A 19,432-nucleotide genomic window follows, 5' to 3' on the forward strand; every position below is an offset into this window, starting at 1 on the left:
TCTCAGCAAGTCTATGCGTGCAGCAGACATCACCACTGTTTGCTTTTCACAGCCTATCATCTCATTCCTCTCAGCTATCCCAGCTAGCTTCAAACTAGCACAATGGGGTCTCTTACCTCTGAATCTTATTACTCTGTATGGGCATGGTTATACCATCGAATCCCATCAGAGACCTCTGGAGATCATCCAGTTTAACCCTCCTGCTAGAATAGGGTTACCCACAGCAAGCTGCTCAGGATTGCAATGTCCAGGCAGGTTTGGAATCTCTTCAGAGGAGGAGTCTCCACAACCTTTCTCTCTGGGCAGCCTGAGCTGGGTTTCGAGCACCCTGGCAGGAAAGGAGTTTTGTTCATGTTCAGATGGAACCTCCTGTGCTCCAGTTTGTGCTCACTGCCCCTGATGTTGCCACTGGATACTACCAAGAGGAGTCTGGCCCAATCCTCTTGCCCTCCACTCCTCAGCTGTTGTTAAGCATTGAGCAGATCCCCTTTCATTTCAGCCTCTCCAGTCCCCTCAGCACCTTTGTAGCCTCTGCTGGACTCTCTCCCATAGTTCCTTGTCTTTCCTAAACTGGAGAGCCCAGAACTGGACCAAGTACTCCAGATGTGGTCTCACAAGGTCAGAGTATAAGGGGAGGAGAACTTCTCTTGACCTCTGGTCAGGCTCTTCTTAATGCAGCCCAGGAGACCCTTTGCCGCCTTGGCCATGAGTGCACATTGCTTGCTGATGGTGGACTTGTCCATCAGCACTCCCAGGTCCTTCTCTATGGAGCTGCTTTCCAGCAGGTCAATCCCTAACCTGTACTAGTGCAGGGGGTTATTCCTCCCCAGGTGCAGGACTCTTGCCAAACTTCCTTTGCCAAAAGGATTGTAGTGACTCCCAAGGCAGAGCAACAAAAAGCAGTTGGGCTGTGTGCTGTAAGAGAGTGCTGTGGGCTGGGGAATGGCATGGTTGGCTCTGTGCCATGTTTATCTTAATTGCCACATTTATCTTAAGGTGCCCAGTGCCAGGTTTGTTGGTTTGGCTGCAGTGCTGAGCCAAGGCAGCTGTGCTGCTCCAGGACCTAAGCTGGCCTTCTGGCACATAGGGCTGGGAAACCTGCTCCTACAGAGCCAATATGTCTGAGATCTTTGGTGCAAGCTTGCCCTGTCTGCCATTAACATAAAATGTAGACTTCTAGGGAGTTATTTCACAACACAGATTAAAGTTTCAGGACGAAATAAAAATGCCAGGTTTTATTTTGTTCTTCAGTGAAGCTTTAATAATGAAGTGGTAAATATGGTACATGTAAATCAGTCTGGAGCAAGATGAGAAATTACACAGAATTAGAGGGAAATCCTTGGTTGAGCCCCGGTGAAACTTGTGTAAAGCTCTTGCAGTGAAGAGAATACTCTGTGCTTGTACACAGATCGAGGGCCAAGGCCATGGAGCTGTTTTTGACTGCAAGTTCTCACCAGATGGGCAGCATTTTGCCTGCACAGACTCCCATGGACATCTGCTGCTGTTTGGTTTTGGATGCAATAAATATTATGAAAAGGTGAGTCCAATGGATTTTAAACTCTTCTGTGTCTTGCCTTGGTTTTGTCTCAGAGGTAGCTGTGTTACAGGTCATTCCCTCACCCTGCTGCTGGCTCAGTAGCAGTTGCTGTTTCGTAGAGTCATAGAATGGCTTAGGTTGGAAGTGACCTTAGGGATCACCTACTCCAACCTCCCTTCCATGGACAGGAACACCTCTCAACTAGACTTGACTGCCCAAGGCCACATCCAACCTGGCCTTAGACACCTCCAAGGAGGAGGCATCCACAACCACCCTGAGCACCCTGCTCCAGAGTCTCACCATGCTTGTACTGAAGAACTTCTCCCTAAGATCCAGTCTAAACCTATTCTTCCTCAGCTTCAAACCATTCCCCCTTGTCCTGTCTCTAGACACCCTTATGAGAAGTCCCTCTGGAGCCTTCCTGTAGGACCCCTCCCGCTACTGGAAAGCAACTCTGAGGTCCCCCTCTCCAGACTCCACAACCCCAACTCCCTCAGCCTGTTGTCATGGGAAATTTGTTCCAGCCCTTGAATCATCTTTGTGGCCCACCCCTGGACTCGATCCAGCAGCTGTGTCCTCCTCCTGCTGGGGACACCAGACCTAGATGCAGTATTGGTGGTGGAGTTTCATAAGAGCTGAGTCAAGGGGAAAAATCAAGAAGGTTTAGGCAAGAGAATCTCTAGACAGGACCGAAGCCATGAACTTCTGTCTCTTCACCTCTGCTGACATCTTCTACTGTATGTTTGCATCATTTGTGGTAGAGATCTGTTCTGTGTCATAAGATCTCTTCTGGTGATGCCCAGGGTGGGAGGTGTGGTTTGTGGGGATGGAGGCCACTCCAAATGGCCATTGCTTTCTTCACCAAATGGCTTTCCTTGCAGATTCCAGATCAGATGTTCTTCCACACGGACTACCGACCGCTGATCCGCGACGCCAACAACTACGTGTTGGATGAGCAGACTCAACAGGCTCCACATCTTATGCCTCCTCCATTCTTGGTGGATGTCGATGGAAATCCTCATCCCACGAGATTCCAGAGGCTGGTACCAGGGAGGGAAAATTGCAAGGATGAACAGCTTATTCCTCAGCTGGGATATGTAGCTAATGGTATGCTGGCCAAAACTCCTGCATAATGCATGTCCTGCATGGTACTGAGCAGCAGCACAGGGTTGCTGTCTGGGCTGTGTGCACACTGCCAGCTCATGTTGAGCTTTTCACCACCCCAGACCCCCCAGGGTCCAAGGGTCTGTGTTTATATTCTGTTTGTGATCTGCAGTTTTAGGCTTTTATTTTAACTCCTTTTTCAAACTTTGCCTCCATTTATGAGATGCAAGCAGAAAGCTTGCTGGTGACGGGGTGTCCTCCAGAGCAGACAGATAATGGTGCACAGTTGGAAGCATTAATTGAAAAGGAATCATTTTATGAGTGGTTGTGAAAGAGAATCATTTTATGAGTGGTTGTGACTATCTTCTTGTCAAGGTGATGGCGAAGTAGTCGAACAAGTCATCGGGCAGCAAACTAATGACCAGGATGAGAGTATCCTCGATGGAATGATCCGAGAGCTGCAGAGGGAGCAAGACCTGAGACTAATTAATGAGGGAGAAACTCTTCCAAACCCTCCTCTCAATAGATCCCACTCTGTTAACGGAGGTAAGTGTCCCTTTAGGTAAAAATGCACAGTGAGGTACTAATAACAATGTGTTGGCTAAGTTCTGAGGCTGTCTTTGAGGATAGAATCATAGAATCAGCCAGGCTGGAAGAGACCTCCGAGATCATCCAGTCCAACCTAGCACCCAGCCCTATGCAGTCGACTAGACCATGGCACCAAGTGCCTCATCCAGTCTTTTCTTGAACACTTCCAGGCATGGTGACTCCACCACCTCCCTGGGCAGCCCATTCCAATGCCAATCACTCTCTCTGCCAACAACTTCCTCCTAACATCCAGCCTATACTTCCCCCGGCACAACTTGAGACTGTGTCCCCTTCTTCTGTTGCTGGGTCCCTGGCAGAAGAGACCAACCCCCACCTGGCTACAACCTCCCTTCAGGTAGTTGTAGACAGCAATGAGCTCTGCCCTGAGCCTCCTCTTCTGCAGGCTGCACACCCCCAGCTCCCTCAGCCTCTCCTCACAGGGCTGTGCTCCAGGCCCTTCACCAGCCTTGCTGCCCTTCTTTGGACACCTTCCAGCACCTCAGCATGTTTTTCTCTCTCGTTCTTACACACTTTGTTGACCTCTGTGGAGCAGTTGGACATTCAGCAAAGGCTAGCAGAGGAATTAAGAGCTGAAGGTGTAGCTGAGGGCGCACAGTACTGCAACTGGGCTGTATCTCATTAACTCCAACCCTTAGACTGTAATTACTGCTGTTACAAACCTTTCCTGAGAAACAAACCTCAGTGTAACAGGATAGAATTGGAAAATGTCAGTGGAATACAGCATTGTGACAGCCTAATGGCTTCCTGTTGCACTGCAAATGCTAAGGCTGAGCATCAGTGTTTAGAAAATAAATGTCTGCTCTGTCTTAGTGTTTCCTTAGAAAACCTGAGATAATTCTCTGGGTAAGTGTTCTGCTACTGTGATTTCATTTTTCATCCACAAACTGATTAAAAATTGAAAGCCAGCTCACTCAGATGTGAACAGCTGACTGAAGCAGCTGATGGAGTGCAGCTGATGTGAGGGAGCAGATGCTGTTGGCTTGTGCTGCAAGTCATCCCCAGCTCCTGAAAGATTTACATCTGCTAATCAATTAGTTCTGGGTTAAATGACTGATGGCACATGTTTGAATTAGATTTCCTGGTAAAGCTCATTAGGATTGCTAGATTTGAAGTTGCTTGTCTTGGAATTCAGGAAGGATTGGGGAAAAAATGTTGATGAAAAAGGCTGAAAACACACTTCTGCTTTGATATAAAGTGATATTGACAAGAATGTGGCCTAAAGGCCAGCTTCAGCTCACAAGAAGTCTTTTCTTTCTTTTCTGTTGTGAAATCCTGGTTGTCCATTTCATTGCCATATCCCTGTCTTTGTATGAAAGGGAACTGCCAGACATGAGTGGTACAAAGTTTAGTTACCTTGCAGAACTTGCACTTGGCTGCATCAGCTGCCCATTTGTGTGGGTTGATCAGAGTATGTAGGAAAAACTCATATTTAAGTAGTGGGGTTCTTGTGTAATGTAGGTTTACACAGCTGTGAATGCAAAGTATTCATGCAGTTAACCTTAGTTAATCGTCTGGGGATTCTGTTGATGCATTCCCAAATGATGAGATACATAAAGGCAATGCTGGCAGTGATTCTGATTCATTAAGGTTGGAAAAGGCCTCCAAGGTCATTGAGTCCAGTCACTAACCTAACACTGCCAAGTCAGCCTGGTTGGTCTCATCTAGTGTCCCAAAGTGTGTTTTCTCCTGACCATGTGGCACCATTTTGTTTGTGCTACCTCCTGAGTAGGAGCAGTGCCCTTGGCACAATAGATAAGTATTATAAAACACAGAGGAAGTGGAGGTACAGAAACCTTAAGCCTTGCAACAGGTTATTATTTCAGATGTCAGCCTCATCTTTTTTTTGTTCTATGGAGTTTAAGATTTTTGATTTCAGAGCCTTTTAACAGTTGACAAGAGTTTGATCTGAAAGCCACAGAAGCCCAGCCTGGTGGGGGTTGGAAGAGACTTCTAGAAATCATCAAGTCCAACCCCCTGCTAAAGCAGGGTCACCCACAGCAGGTTGCCCAGGTTTGGAATGTTCAGGCAGGTTTGGAATCTCTCCAGAAAAGGAGTCTCCACAGCCTCCTGTGTTCCACTCTGCCTATTGCCCCTCATCCTGGCACTGGGCACCACTTGAAAGAGTCTGGCCAAATCCTCTTGCCCCCCATCCTTTAGGACATTGATAGGCATTGAGCAGGTCCCCTCTCAGTTGCTCTCTTCCAGACTCAACAGCCTTAGGGCTCTCAGCCTTGCCTCATCAGAGAGATGCTCCAGGCCCCGCAGCATCTTTATGGCCTTCGTTTGGAGGCTCTCCAGTAGTTCCTTGTCTCTCTTGAACTGAGGAGCCCAGAACTGGACACAGTACTCCAGATGTGGCCTTAAGGGCCTTTAAAACTTTACTCATGGGTTATGTTCTTTGCTGGCCTCATACACAGCAAGGCACAGTGATGTCACTGTAGCTTTACACATCTCCTGCAGCCCAAAAATGTTAAAGGTGGAGCACAGAATTGGGTTTGTTTATCACCAGAAAAGAATCTCCTTGCAGTCCTTAAGCTTTAAATTCTGGATTTCATTGGTGGTTTATAGAAGCAAGTAAGGAAAAAGAAATCTTTTTTCTTCCTTAGCTCTTCGAAGTCCAGGTCTGGATCTTTCATCCCCACCCAACGTTGGTCTCCGGAGAAGCGGCCAGATTGAAGGGGTCCGGCAGATGCACAACAACGCTCCCCGCAGTCAGATGGCAACTGAGAGAGATCTCATGGCATGGAGCAGGAGGGTCGTGGTGAACGAGCTTCCTCCAGGCATCAGCAAGTAAGAAGCTAAGTTATGAACTTCCATACACCTCTGCTGAGTTCTAAAAAGGATTTTTTCCACCAACATCTTGGCCTTTTTTTGTGTGCCTGTTTGCAATTTGTACTGGGGTTACAGCGGCAGCCTCCACTGGGTAGCTGAGCACAGTAATTCCTTCTCTTCACAACTGAGCCTTTTCTCAGAAGTTCAAATACCACATTTCCCTGAAACGTAATTAAAACCCTTATTTTGATACCTTTCAGTTTACTTAAAAATAATTATGCATGCTCAGCTAACATTTACTTCCTTAGCTTGTGCCTCCCAGGAGTGAAGTTTATGTGGATGCATCTAGGAGGACCTGTGCACCGTTTTCTTAGAGCAAAGGAACCTAAAGCATTTGAATGTGTCTGCTAATGAGGCTGTCAAGTTATTTCATGATTTATTGAATGAAATGGATGTTTCCTGTGTATAATTAGGGTGCAGGAAGAATGTCGAGCTGCCAAAGGTGAAATTGAAATCAGTTTATACACAGTTGAAAAGAAGAGGAAGCCATCCCACACCTTGCAACGGGTGAGTCAGTGCACTCCCAGAGACAACCTGACTATGGGGCAGTTCTGAGCAGTAGCTGGAAAAAAGACCAACAAAGCCCCCAGACACCATTTGGTTAAGTGATTGAGAAGATTAGTAGTGATGTTTCTCTGTCTCTCTGTTCGCCTGCAACTGATTTGTCTGTCTCTGTAGTCTAATATGCAGATAGCAATGGTAGATCGCTTTCCCTAAGGCTGCAGTAGTGGAAAGAGGCTGGGAAATGAAAAGTGGAGCCACAGTGGGTGTTCAGTTTGACTTGTGGAAACTAGGAGAAATAGTAGAGGTGCTTTTATCTTCTCCAGAAACTCCATAACTTCCTTTCTCAGGCTCTTACTTCAAAGAGTAAAATTGATACTCTGCCAAGCCCCACACCTGCACATGCACTGAAGCAGACCACGAGTGGGTAGAAGAACCTTATCCTTTTGAATTCCAGAGTCACAAAATCACCCAGTCACAGAATGGCAGGGGCTGGAAGGGACCTCCAAAGATCATCCGGTCCAACTGCCCTGCCAGAGCAGGACTTCCTAGACCAGATCACAGAAACACATCCAGACAGGTTTGGGATATCTCCAGAGAGGGAGACTCCACAACCCCCCTGGCAGCCTGTTCCATGGTTCTGTCACCCTCACAGGGAAAAGATTCCTCCTCATGTTTACATGAAACTTCCTATGCCTCAACTTTCACCCATTGCCCCTTGTCCTCACAGCAGAGCTTGGCTGCAGCCTCCTGGCACTCACCCTGCACATATTTATAAACACTGCTGAGGTCACCTCTCAGTCTGCTCCCAGCTGCACAGCTCCAGCTCCCTCAGGCTCTCCTCCTAACAGAGATGTAGCATTGCCTTCAGCATCTTTGTAGCTCTGTGCTGGACTCTCTCCAGCAGTTCTATGTCCCTCTTGAACTGAGGGGCCCAAAACTGGACACAGTACTCTGGATGCGGCCTCACCAGGGCAGAGAAGCGAGGCAGGAGAACCTCTCTTGACCTACTATCCATACCCTGGGACACAGCACTCACCTCAACGAGGCAACTGTGAACTGTGTAGCTCATGATTAAATCTCTAACCTTGTCCTTTCTGTCCCTCCTGTGCTACAAGAACGATTACCAGCCAGGGAGCGGGAGGTCTCTGAGAAGGAACCAGCGCAAACGCCAGCACGCCTACCAGACGCGCTCCACCATCGAGCACAGCCAGCAGGGAGCCGCTCAAGCCGCACGCAGCCGGGAGGAATCAGACAGCTCCTCAGAGGTCTGATACAGCAAACAACCCTTCCAGTAGTGTGCAGCTTTGGGAGTTACTCCCCCTCCCCACACGGCCAGGAGTTCACCAGACTAACTCAGTCGGATGGAAGTTAAGGAATGAAGCTGTAGTTACAGCGTGGCGCAATTTACAAGCACATAGGAGCCACCTGTTCTAGTGGGAGGTGTCCCTGCCTGTGGTGAGGGGTTGGAACTGGATGAGCTTTGAGGTCTCTTCCAACCTGAACCATTCTATGAGTCTGTACATATATGTAATATATAGATATTTACAATTATGTACTAGTTAAAAGTGATACAGAAATACAAAACCCCTTCCCAAACAGCCAGACTGCCCAAGAGAGGATCCCCACCAACCTCCCACCTTCTTGTCGCCCCCTTCCCTTGTCTCAGGATCCCCCATACGTGCAGGGAGAGCTCTGAAAAGCTAGCAAGAGGTTAGAAGAAGGAAATGATTAGTTCAGAATCACAGAATCACAGCAACATGCAGGTTGGCAAAGCCCCTCAGGATCACCAAGTCCAACCTAGAGCCCTGCTCTGCAAGATTCACCTTAAACCACAGCCCCAAGCACCACATCCAAACTGCCCTTAAACACATCCAGGGTGGGTGACTCCACCACCTCCCTGGGCAGCTCATTCCAGTCCCTGATCACTCTCTTTGTGAAAAACGTTTTTCCTAATGTCCAATCTGAACCTTGGCTTGAGGCCATTCCCCCTTGTTCTGACTCCACCTACCTATGAGAAGAGCCCAGCAGTAGCATCTCCACAGTGTCCCTTCAGGTAGCTGTAGACAGCAATGAGGTCTGCCCTCAGCCTCCTCTTTTTAAAAGTAACCTTCCCTAGCTCCCTCAGTTGCTCCTCATCAGATTTACTCTCCAGGCCCTTCCCCAGCATCATTGCCCTCCTCTGGACCTACTCCAGCACCTCCACATCGCTCCTGTATTGCAGTGCCCAAGACTGAACACAGCACTTGAGGTGTGACCTCACCAGAGCCAAGTCCAAGGAGACAATCACCTCCCTGCTTCTGCTGGACACAGCATTTTTAACTCAAGCTAGGATGCCATTGGCCTTCTTGGCTGCCTGGGCACACTGCTGGCTCATATTCAGCTCCTGTCTATTAGAGCCCCCAGATCCCTTTCTGCCAGACAGCTCTCCAGCCACACTGCCCCAAGCCTGTAGCATTGCTTGGGGTTGTTGTGACCCAAGTGCAGGACCTGACATTTGACCTTCTTGAAACTCATCCCATTAATGTTGGCCTTTTGGTCTAGCCTATATAAGTCCCTTTAAAGAGCCTCTCTACCCTCATTTGAATCAACACTGCCACCTAACTTGGTGTCATCTGCAAACTTACTGGTGACACTGTCTATGCCTGAGCCAAGGTTGTGTTACCCAAGTTCAGGCAGAGATAGTGTGAAGCAGGCAGCAGCAGCCAGAGACTGACTGTTATTGTTTCTTGTCTTTCTATGTCTCAGTAGAACAAATGGGTGGTATAGACATCACTCTTATTTTCTTTTCACAGCCAATGATCTAATTTCTCTCATTAAGATGCTGCAATTAGCCTCAAACCAGCACAAATAGATTCCCTGTTCACAAACAGGGAACCCTAATCCTTACCCTTAAGGCTCTCTGTGTAGGAACACTCAGCTCATTGAGGCTGTTGAATGTGTGGTGTTGACTGTGGTGTGTTGATCTTGGGGAGCAGAGGCTCCTTTCCCTCAATGGCAGTACAGTGTGCAAAACTAACTAAAACCAGGTTGGGTATTTTTGGAAATGGGAAACATTCTGAAGCAAATTTAACTGGGTTGTGTTAAACCACCTGCTATTTTGGGATTTCCTCTTGCATGTGTGTTCTGGGTCATACTCAGCACTTTGATTTGGGCTGTAGGCTGCTCTTGGAGGAGTTGGAGGATTGGTATTAATCACTGATCCCAGCAAGGGGAGAGCTTAAAATATCCCAGGTTAAACAGAGCTGGGAAGGAAGCATGCCAAGTAAAAAGACACTGAACATTGCCACTTGTTAAATGCACTGGATGTACAGAGCAGCTAAAAAGCTGCCCACTTGGCACTGAAGTTTATTGAACAAAGAAATAAAACCTCTCTGTAGTTCTGACACCATTAAAAAAAATCACATATCCTTCTAGAATAATTAAGGTACAAACTTATTTAAAGCTAACCCAGTCCTTAAATACAAAGCTTTCCTCAGATGAGTCAAGTCATCTTGCAAACAAATGTGAGACTTTTGAAACATGGCCCCAAAGTGAAACCTTTCTGTTTTTCCCACCTAATCCAGGAGGATGAGACTGTTGGCACAAGTGATGCATCTATGGATGATCCCGTGGCAGCCTGGCAGAGTGAAAGCAGTTCCAGGTATCACAGAATCCCAGCATGGTGGGAGTTGAAAGCGACCTCCAGAGATCATCTAGTCCTACTCTTCTGCTAAAGCAGGGTCACCCACAGCAGGTTACCCAGGACTGCAATGTCCAGACAGGTTTGGAATCTGTCCAGAGAAGGAGACTCCACAACCTCTCTGGGCAGCCTGCTCCAGGCCTCTGCCACCCTCACAAAGTTTTTGTTTCTGTTCCCATGGAACCTCCTCTGCTCCAGCTTGCACCAGCTCCCCCTTGTCCTGTCATTGGATATCCCTGAGCAGGGCCTGGATCTGTCCTTCTGACACTGTCATGCACATCTTTACCAGCAGGCATGAGGTCACCCCTCAGACTCCTCTTTCCCAAGCTCCAAGCCCCAGCTCCCTCAGCCTTTGCTCACAAAGGAGATGTTCCACTCCCTTCAGCACCTTTGTGGCTCTGTGCTGGACTCTTTAAAGCAGTTCCTGAAGTCCTTCTGGGAGCTGAGAGGGAACTGAGCTGGGAACTGAGAGACCCAGAACTGGATACAATATTTCAGATGCAGCCTTCCCAGGGCAGAGTAAAAAGGAAGGAGAACCTCTCTTGACCTACTGACCACAGCCCTTCTAATGCACCCCAGGATGCCCTTGGCCTTTTTGGCCACAAGGACACATTGCTGGCTTATGGTCATCCTGTTGCCCACCAGGACTCTCACAGACTTTTCCCCAGAGCTGTTCTCCAACAGGCCAGTCTCCCACCTCTGCTGGTCCTTGAGGTTCTCCTTTCCCAGATGCAAGACTCTGCTTTTGTCCCTGTTGGATTTTGTTCATTTTCTCCCTGCCCAGCTCTCCAGCCTGTCCAGGTGCCCAGCCTGAGGGGTGTCAGCCACTCCTCCCAGCTTGGTGGCAGCAGCAAACTTGCTGACAGTGCCCTCTGTGCCTTTATCCAGGTCGTTGGTGAATAGATTAGCTCATACAAATACTCTCTGTGTGTTTCCTGCATATGAAACAACTCAGAGCTGTATTTTTAGAAGAGTGCTCTGAGTTTTGGTGCAGTTTGTGCAGTCACTTCTTACAAAGTCTAAGGATCAGTGAGGTAATTAGTATGAAAATAGCTATCAGCCTAGGTCCAGCATGAGTTTACAACTGATAAAATAATCTCCTTAAACACACACATTAATATACTTTAAACTCACAGGAGAATGGAATTTTCTGCTGATCTTGACATCTGTTCCACATAAGCAGAAGAAAGGGCAGGTTGAATATATGGACCTTTCACTCTAGTGTGTGAAAACTGAGCTGCTGTTCTTTCTTACAACTTTTTATGATCACTCCAGTGATTCATCAAGTGAATATTCAGACTGGACAGCAGATGCTGGAATCAATCTGCAGCCTCCAAAGAGACAAACCAGGCAAGCAGCTCGCAAAATCTGTAGTAGTTCTGAAGATGAAAATATGAAGGGAACCAAAGGACTGGAGCCAAAACGAAGGAAACTTAAACAACCTAGAAAAAAGGTCAGCAGCTTTCATTTTTTGTAGTGCCTTTTTTCACTGTACTTCTTTACTGCCTTTTTATCCTCATGAATGTACATTTTTGGGGGGAGTGGTTGTTTTCAAAGCAAAGTGTTTCACTAAGAAGTATGCAGTGAAAAAGAACCTAGGGATAAATACAGGAATTGTGGTTCCAGAAAAAACCTAGGGATAAATACAGGAATTGTGGTTCCAGATCCACAGATTGCATTGGGTTGGAAGAGACCTCTAAAGGTCATCTTGCCCAAGCCCTCTGCAGGCATCAGGGACACCTCCAACTGCATCAAGCTGCCCAGGGTCATGCAGAGTCAGCTCTGGGGGCTCCAAGGATGTGGCCTCAACCTTGAGTAATTGTTGTCCCAACCTAGAGTAATTGTGGTCTTTGTTTTGCTGCTGTGTGACTTAGATGTACTTTCAGGTTCCATGCAGGTAGTTGTGTTGCAGGTGGTGTGTTCTCTTCCAAGTCCAAGCTCTTTACAGGTTGGATTTAGTCCAGGCTGGTTGTGTTGCAGGTTCACAACACTCTGTGTTGTATCTGCATTGTCAGATTGCTTTTTCCAAGTTGTGGGTTTGGGTTATTTTTTAAAGGAGATGTTTAGAATATTTGTAAAGAAATGCAAGGAATGTTTTCATCTTCTGTTTCTAATGAACATCTCTTACTCCCTGCTGTTTAGTTGAGGTTTGCCAAGGTTGACATTGCAGCATTTGTTGTGCCTTGATATCTAGAATCCTAGAATGCCTTAGGCTGGAAGGAACCTTAGAGATAGTCTAATCCAACCTCCCCACCATGGGCAGGGACACCTCTCAATTAGACTCAGCTGCTCAAGGCCTCATCCAGCCTAACCTTCAACACCCCTGGGGCAGCCTGTTCCAGAGTCTCACCACCCTCATACTGAAGAATGTCCTCGGATCCAGTCTAACCCTGCTCTCACATAATCACATAAACCATTCTATAATGGTTTAGGTTGGAAGGGACCTCAAAGCTCAGCCAGTTCCAACTCCTTGCCATAGACAAGGACACCTCCCACTAGAACAGGTCACTCAAGGCCTCATCCAACCTGGCCTTGAACACCTCCAGGGAGTGTGTGGAGAACAGAAGCACCCAGTGTGATTGAAGATCACTGGCAACCTGTGCCAGTGTCTCACCACCCTCACTGCAAACAACTTCTTCCTAACATCTACTTTCAATCTCCCCTCTGCCAGTTCAAGCCCATTCCTCCTCATTCTGTCATTACAAGACCTTGTCAATAGTCCCTCCTCAGCCTTCCTGTAGCCCCCCATCAGATACTGAAAGGCCACTCCAAGGTCTCCTCCAAGCCTTCTCTTCTCCAGTCTGCAGAGCCTCAACTCTCTCAGCCTGTCCTCACAGCAGAGCTGATGCAGTCCTATGAGCATCTTTGTGGCCTCCTCTGGACTGGCTTCAACAGTTCCATGTCCTTCTCGTGTTGGGGGCTGCAGAACTGCACCCTCAGGTTCAAACCATTGCCCCTTGTCTTATTGCTAGAAAGTGCTGTATGAGATTTTCCCATGTTCTGCCATCATAGTTACAGCCTGCATTCTAAACGTGCTGTCATCTATTTCAGAAGCCCAGTGGGCTGCCTTCCATGGAAGGGGAGCCCAGTGAGGAGTGGCTTGCTCCACAGTGGATCCTGGATACCATCCCCCGCCGCTCGCCTTTTGTCCCGCAGATGGGTGATGAGGTAATGGGGGCAGCAACCCTGTCATTCCCCCCTAAGCTGATGAGCTTGTTTTGGGCAGGACTCTTGTGTTTAGCATAGTTTATGTGACTCATACTCAAGATAGGCTCACTTTTGATACCTTTTTGTATTTTCAGGCAATCAGTTGTTTACAGGTTGCTGATCCATGTCTGTCTTTGAATATATCATACAATCAGTCAGGGCTGGAAGGCACCACAAGGATCAGCCAGTTCCACCCCCCACTGCCTTGCCCAGGGACACCTCACACTAGATCAGGCTGTCAAGAGCCTCATCCAGCCTGGCGTTAAACATTTCCAGGGGTGGAGCTTCAACCACCTCCCTGGGCAACCTCTTCCTAACATCCAGTCTGAATCATAGAATCAACCAGGTTGGAAGAGACCTCCAAGCTCATCCAGTCCAACCTATCCCCCAGCCCTAGCCAGTCATCCAGACCATGACACCGAGTGCCTCATCCAGTCTTTTCTTGAAGACCTCAAGGGATGGTGACTCCACCACCTCCCTGGGCAGCCCATTCCAATGGGAAATCACTCTCCCTGTGAAGAGCTTCCTCCTAAATGAATGAACCCATTTCTAGCTTGGTTCCATTCCCCTCAGTCCTATCATTACCTGTCAGCCTAAAAAGTCCCTACCCAGCTTTCTTGCTCCCCCTTAAGATGCTGCAAGGCTACAGTAAAGTCACCTGGGAGCCTTCTTCTCTCCATACTGAACAGCCCAAACTCCCTCAGTCTCTCCTGTAACTTAAGAGTAGCAGGAAGGCTTGGCTGTGCATCTTCAGACAAACCTGCCCACTCCTCAATGATCCCAAGTTTGAAAGCTTGCAGCAGGTACTACCTTGGGGGCTGATTACAAATCTCTTTAAGGAGGAGTGCTTTATGATGAGATAAAGCAGTGTGCAGAATGCTCTGAAGCAGTGTGCAGTATGTTCTGAAATGGATGAGGCCTGTGTTCATAGGAATTTTTGGATCAAACAGGAAAAGAGCTGTCAGTAAAATATTTTCTTTCTCATGGTTCTCATTTTCTTTGAAGATCATTTACTTTAGGCAAGGCCATGAAGCTTATGTACGGGCGGTGAGGAAGGCAAAAATCTACAGTATTAACATGCAGAAACAACCATGGAACAAAATGGAACTCAGGGTAAGTCTGACACTTCAAAAGAGCTGAATGTCTCTCTAGTGTTGGATTGGAGAAAATATGGAGAAAGCAAGACCTGAAAATGTTAGTGTGAAAACTGATATTGAAGATGCTGAAATTGGTGTTTTCCATCAACTCAATCATCACAATTGTTCAGTTCCTCAGCATAGGAGGCCAGAAACTAAAGGATCTGAGGCATTCTTGCCTGATAGTTAAGAAAAAGATGGTGAAAATTCAATTAAAAAAGTCAAGTGAGAGTGGTTAAGCACTGGAAGTGCTGCTCAGAGCACCTTGAGGACTTCTCAAAGCTCAAGAAGCCAAGCTCTGAGTACTTTGATGTTAGCTGGGCCATAAGCAGGACTTCAGACTCGATGATTCTCAGGCATCTCTTTCAATTCAAACTGTTTTATGGCTGCTATTTTAACACTAGTTCCTTTGCAATCCACCACTCAAAAGCTGTCAACATCCTACCATGACCTGAGCATCTAGGTTCTGGTCACTGTTTTTTATGCTTTGGTAAGAAGTAACATGTCATGATCATCAGCTCACAGGATGCTAGGGATTGTAAGGGAGCCAAGGAGATCATCGAGTCCAAAACCCCTGCCAGAGCAAGACCACACAATCTGGCACAAATCACACAGGAACACATCCAGACAGGCCTGGAAAGTCTCCAGAGCAGGAGACTCCACAACCTCTCTGGGGAGGTTCTGCCAGTGCTCTGGGACCCTTACAGGAAAGAAATGCCCTTTTGTGTTGAGCTGGAACCTCCTGTGCTGCAGCTTCCATCCATTGCTGCTTGTCCTATCCCAGGGAGCAGTGAGCAGAGCCTGTCCCCTGCTCCTGGCCCCCAGCCCTCAAGTGTTTATGAACATTGATTAAATCCCCTCTCAGTCTTATCCTCTCCGGTCTAAGCAGCCCCAGGTCCCTCAGCCTCTCCTCACCAGGCAGTGCTCCAGTCCCCTCATCATCCTCCTAGCCCTCCTCTGAACCCTCTCCAGCAGATCCCTGTCCCTCTTAAACTGGGGAGCCCAATCCTGAACACTCAAGATGAGGTCTCACACTTAAATAGATGCCCAGGTTCTGGAGAGCAGTGAGTGCATCTAGTTAAGCAGCTAATTGTGTATGGTCTTAAATTCTTAGAAGGTCAAGACTGTTCTGCACCATATTTTTACCAAGTAAAAGTGTTATGGGTTGCTTAGGTTTACATTTTTTTCTTACCCTGTTACTTTGAACCACTGAGGCCCTTAATACTGAATGCACAGTGGTGCTGGATTTATTTCTGCCTCACTCAGATTCCTTGTGGAGAGGGGCACTTATATGTGCTAAGATTTGTGTAGGTATATGCCAGTGGCTTTAGTAACAACAATAATCACTCTGCTGGAAAAGCAGCCAGTTCCTAGTCCTAGATATTGAGTGATTCCAACTGAAGATTCCCATTTTCAAAGACATCATCAGTTTGAGGTAAAGGAAGTGGCACTTCCCAATTCCTAGTCCTAGATATTCAGTGATTCCAGCTGTAGTTTTCAAAGACCTCATCAGTTTGAGGAAAAGGAAATAGCATTCCACTTAGGTTAGGCATCTTACCACCAGCTGATGTTTGCCAGGACATGAACATAAAACCTATTGTTGTGTTTCCTCATTGAGAGGAAGAAATTCCTTTCATTCCCACTGTGTGTTGCTACACAAGGATGAGAGCCCCTGGCTTTGGTCAGGTAGCACCTTTGGTGCCATCAGTGTGGTTCACAGCAGAGTGGGTATGTCCTTAGAATCTTCTTGTAGAAATTAAGTAATTTGGGGGTATCTTGTTCATAAATCTTCCAGCAGAGTGAGCATCTTACCTCTTTTTGTGTTTGCTTTTTCTTTTTAAGGTTTTAGTATTTAGAAAAGAGAACATGGTCCAAATTATGTGGGCAGTAAAGTGTACAACTGTTTGACTTTTATTAACATGTTTGGTACTCTAATGTGGATGACTTTGTTGCTAGCAAGTGCAAATAATGCTGTTCCATGCTGGTTGATAAACAGGAACAAGAATTTGTGAAGACTGTAGGAATTAAATATGAAGTTGGGCCTCCTACACTCTGCTGTTTGAAGCTTGCATTCCTAGATCCAATCACAGGCAAAATGACTGGAGAATCATTTTCTATTAAGTAAGTAACTGAAGTCATAGAATCATGGAATGGTTCAGGTTAGAAGGGACCTCAGAGATCATCTGCTCCAACCCCCTGCCATGGGCAGAGATACCTCTCAACTACAGTCAGCTGCTCAAGGCTTCATCCAGCCTGGCCCTAAACACCCTCCCTAAAGGAGGCATCCACAACCACTCTGGGCAGCCTCTGAGCATCACCACCCTCATACTGAAGAACTTCTTCTGAAGATCCAGTTTAACCCTGCTCTCTCTCAGCTTCAAACCATTTCCCCTTGTCCTATCTCTAGAAACCCTTATGAGAAATCCCTCTGCAGCCTTCCTGTAGGCTCCTCTCAGGTATTGGAAGGCAGCTGTAAGGTCCCCCTGGAGTCTTCTCCAGGCTGAACAGCTCCCACTAGCTCAACCTGTCCTCACAGCAGAATTGTTCCAACCCTTGGATCATTCTCATGGCCTTCCTCTGGACTCCCTCCAACAGTTCTATGTCCTTCTTATGCTGGGGACACCAGGACTGGACACTGATGTCATTCTGCAAGAGATTTTTCTTACCCTTGCTCTTAGTTTCTCTTGCAAGACCTGATGATCAATTATTATGCTGGACCTGAGAACCAAATGCATGAAATTGTCTGTGATGTACCTGTGGAGCCATGTTTCTAGGTGCCAGAAGCAGTGTTCTTTGTCTGTTTCATGCAGGTACCATGATATGCCAGATGTTATTGACTTCCTTGTGCTGCATCAGTTTTATAATGAAGCCAAAGAAAGGAACTGGCAAATAGGTGACTACTTTTTTAATCACTTCTATGTGTTTTGCACTATTTCTGCACTGTTTAATCAGACACAGCCTCTCTGTTACATGACATAAAGGATTGCATCACACATGATGTTACAGTACTCAAGGTGTTCTGTTTGATGTTTGCTGCAATTCCTGATGCAAAAAAACCCCACCCAAAATCAGAGAAATTGGTGTGGGGCCTATGAAAGCAGCAGGATCTACTGTGATGGTGTGATTCAAGGCATGGAGGGAGCTGTGGCTAATTGCTAGAGGTGGAGGTGTGCAAGTTCTCCCTTTAGGGGAAGGGTTTGATTCCTACAGTGCAAAATACAAGAGCTGCAATGCTTTGCTGTTGAAAGATGAAGTTGTTTTTCCAAAGAGAAGTGTTTAACAATTCTTTATCTTGTTCTTTTGCTGATTGTTCTTTGCCTCCCAGGGGATAGATTTCGCAGTATAATAGATGATGCTTGGTGGTTTGGAACTGTGGAGAGTCAGCAGCCTTTCCAGGCAGAATATCCTGATAGTTCCTTCCAGTGCTACTGTGTTCAGTAAGTATTGACATGGCTTTAGGGTATCACATGAGTTGATAGCCTCTGGGTCTCCTGGATATTCACATGCAGCTTAAATGCAGACCTCCAGAACTTTTTTTCCACTTAAATACATAATCAGACACTTGATTTTTCTTTATCAAATGATGAACTTACTCCTAAATACTTTTATCAGTGATCTGGATGAGGGGATTGAGGCACCCTCACTAAGTTTGCAGATGACATAAAGTTGGGTGGAAGTATTGATCTGCTTAAAGGCAGGAAAGGTCTGCAGAGGGAGTCAAGTGGATAAGGCCAGTGGGATGAGGTTCAACAAGGCCAAGTGCTGGGTCCTGCACAAGAAACTCATGAATGCTCCAGCCTTGGGGAAGAGTGGCTGGAAAGCTGCCCAGCAAACAAAGGTCTGGATGATGTTAGTCAACAGGCAGATGGATAGGAGCCAGTATGTGTCCAAGTGGCCAAGAAACCCAACAGCATCCTGGCTTGGATCAGCAACAGTGTGGCCAGCAAGACGAGGGCAGGGATTGTCCCTCTGTACTTGGCACTGGTGAGGCCACACCTCAAGTACTGGATGCAGGTTTGGGGCCCTCACTACAAGAAAGACGTTGAGGCACTGGCTGTGTCCAGAGAAGGTGAAGGATCTGGAGTACAAGTCTTGTGAGGAGGGGCTGGAGGGACCTGGCGTTGTTTAGTCTGGAGAAGAGGACGCTGAGGGGAGACCTCCTTGCTCTCCACAAGTCCCTGAAAGGAGGCTGGAGCCAGCTGGGTGTTAGTCTGTTCTCCCTGACAACTGTAAGATGAAATAGCCTCAAGTTGCATCAGAGGAGGTCTAGATTGGATATTAGAAGAAACTTCTTTGCCAAAAAGGGTTCTCACACTGAAAGAGGCTGCCCAGGGAAGTGATTGAATCTCCATCCCTGCAGGTGTTTAAAAGACAGAGAGATGTGGTGCTGAGGGACATGGGTTAGCCCTAGACTTGATAGAGTTAGAAAATGGTTAGGCTCAGTGATCTTAAAGGTCCTGTCCAACCAAAACAATTCTGTGGTTCTCCAAGTAGGAGTTTTGGTGTAAAGAGCAGTGCAATGAATGTAGAGGGAGACACAAGAGGAAAACAAGGACTAGGGATGTAGCTGGCGACTCATCTTGCTTCTGACAGGCAGGGCCTTTGTGTTTTAAGGCTGGTAAAGGTGTATTGTTATATTCAGCTCAAAACACATCTGAATGTGCTTTTTTAATAGCTGGGACAATAATGAAAGAGAGAGAATGAGTCCGTGGGACATGGAACCAATTCCAGAAGGAAGTAAGTGCACTGCAGTCATGGCCACATGCAAAGTAAGCAGGTTTATACCACTGCTAAAGCTTAACTGGGTTTGAATTCTTTATCTTT

At 47.0% G+C, this 19,432-nt stretch overlaps 1 protein-coding gene across 1 annotated transcript in view; it reads left to right on the top strand.

The window, feature by feature from the left end:
* The window catches only part of BRWD3 (bromodomain and WD repeat domain containing 3), a 75,275-nt gene that overhangs the window by 39,791 nt on the left and 16,052 nt on the right, over positions 1–19,432 (top strand). Inside the window, exons 16-29 of the mRNA XM_064158979.1 lie at positions 1,409–1,537; positions 2,419–2,644; positions 3,017–3,187; positions 5,857–6,040; positions 6,496–6,589; positions 7,702–7,851; positions 10,150–10,226; positions 11,541–11,718; positions 13,317–13,433; positions 14,478–14,585; positions 16,605–16,729; positions 17,419–17,501; positions 17,934–18,045; positions 19,284–19,345. Of these exons, the coding sequence (XP_064015049.1) occupies positions 1,409–1,537; positions 2,419–2,644; positions 3,017–3,187; positions 5,857–6,040; positions 6,496–6,589; positions 7,702–7,851; positions 10,150–10,226; positions 11,541–11,718; positions 13,317–13,433; positions 14,478–14,585; positions 16,605–16,729; positions 17,419–17,501; positions 17,934–18,045; positions 19,284–19,345 (1,816 nt within the window). The remainder of the gene's footprint in view (positions 1–1,408; positions 1,538–2,418; positions 2,645–3,016; positions 3,188–5,856; positions 6,041–6,495; positions 6,590–7,701; positions 7,852–10,149; positions 10,227–11,540; positions 11,719–13,316; positions 13,434–14,477; positions 14,586–16,604; positions 16,730–17,418; positions 17,502–17,933; positions 18,046–19,283; positions 19,346–19,432) is intronic.

This window comes from Pogoniulus pusillus, chromosome 19 (assembly GCF_015220805.1).
Source record: "Pogoniulus pusillus isolate bPogPus1 chromosome 19, bPogPus1.pri, whole genome shotgun sequence".
NCBI lineage: Eukaryota > Metazoa > Chordata > Aves > Piciformes > Lybiidae > Pogoniulus > Pogoniulus pusillus.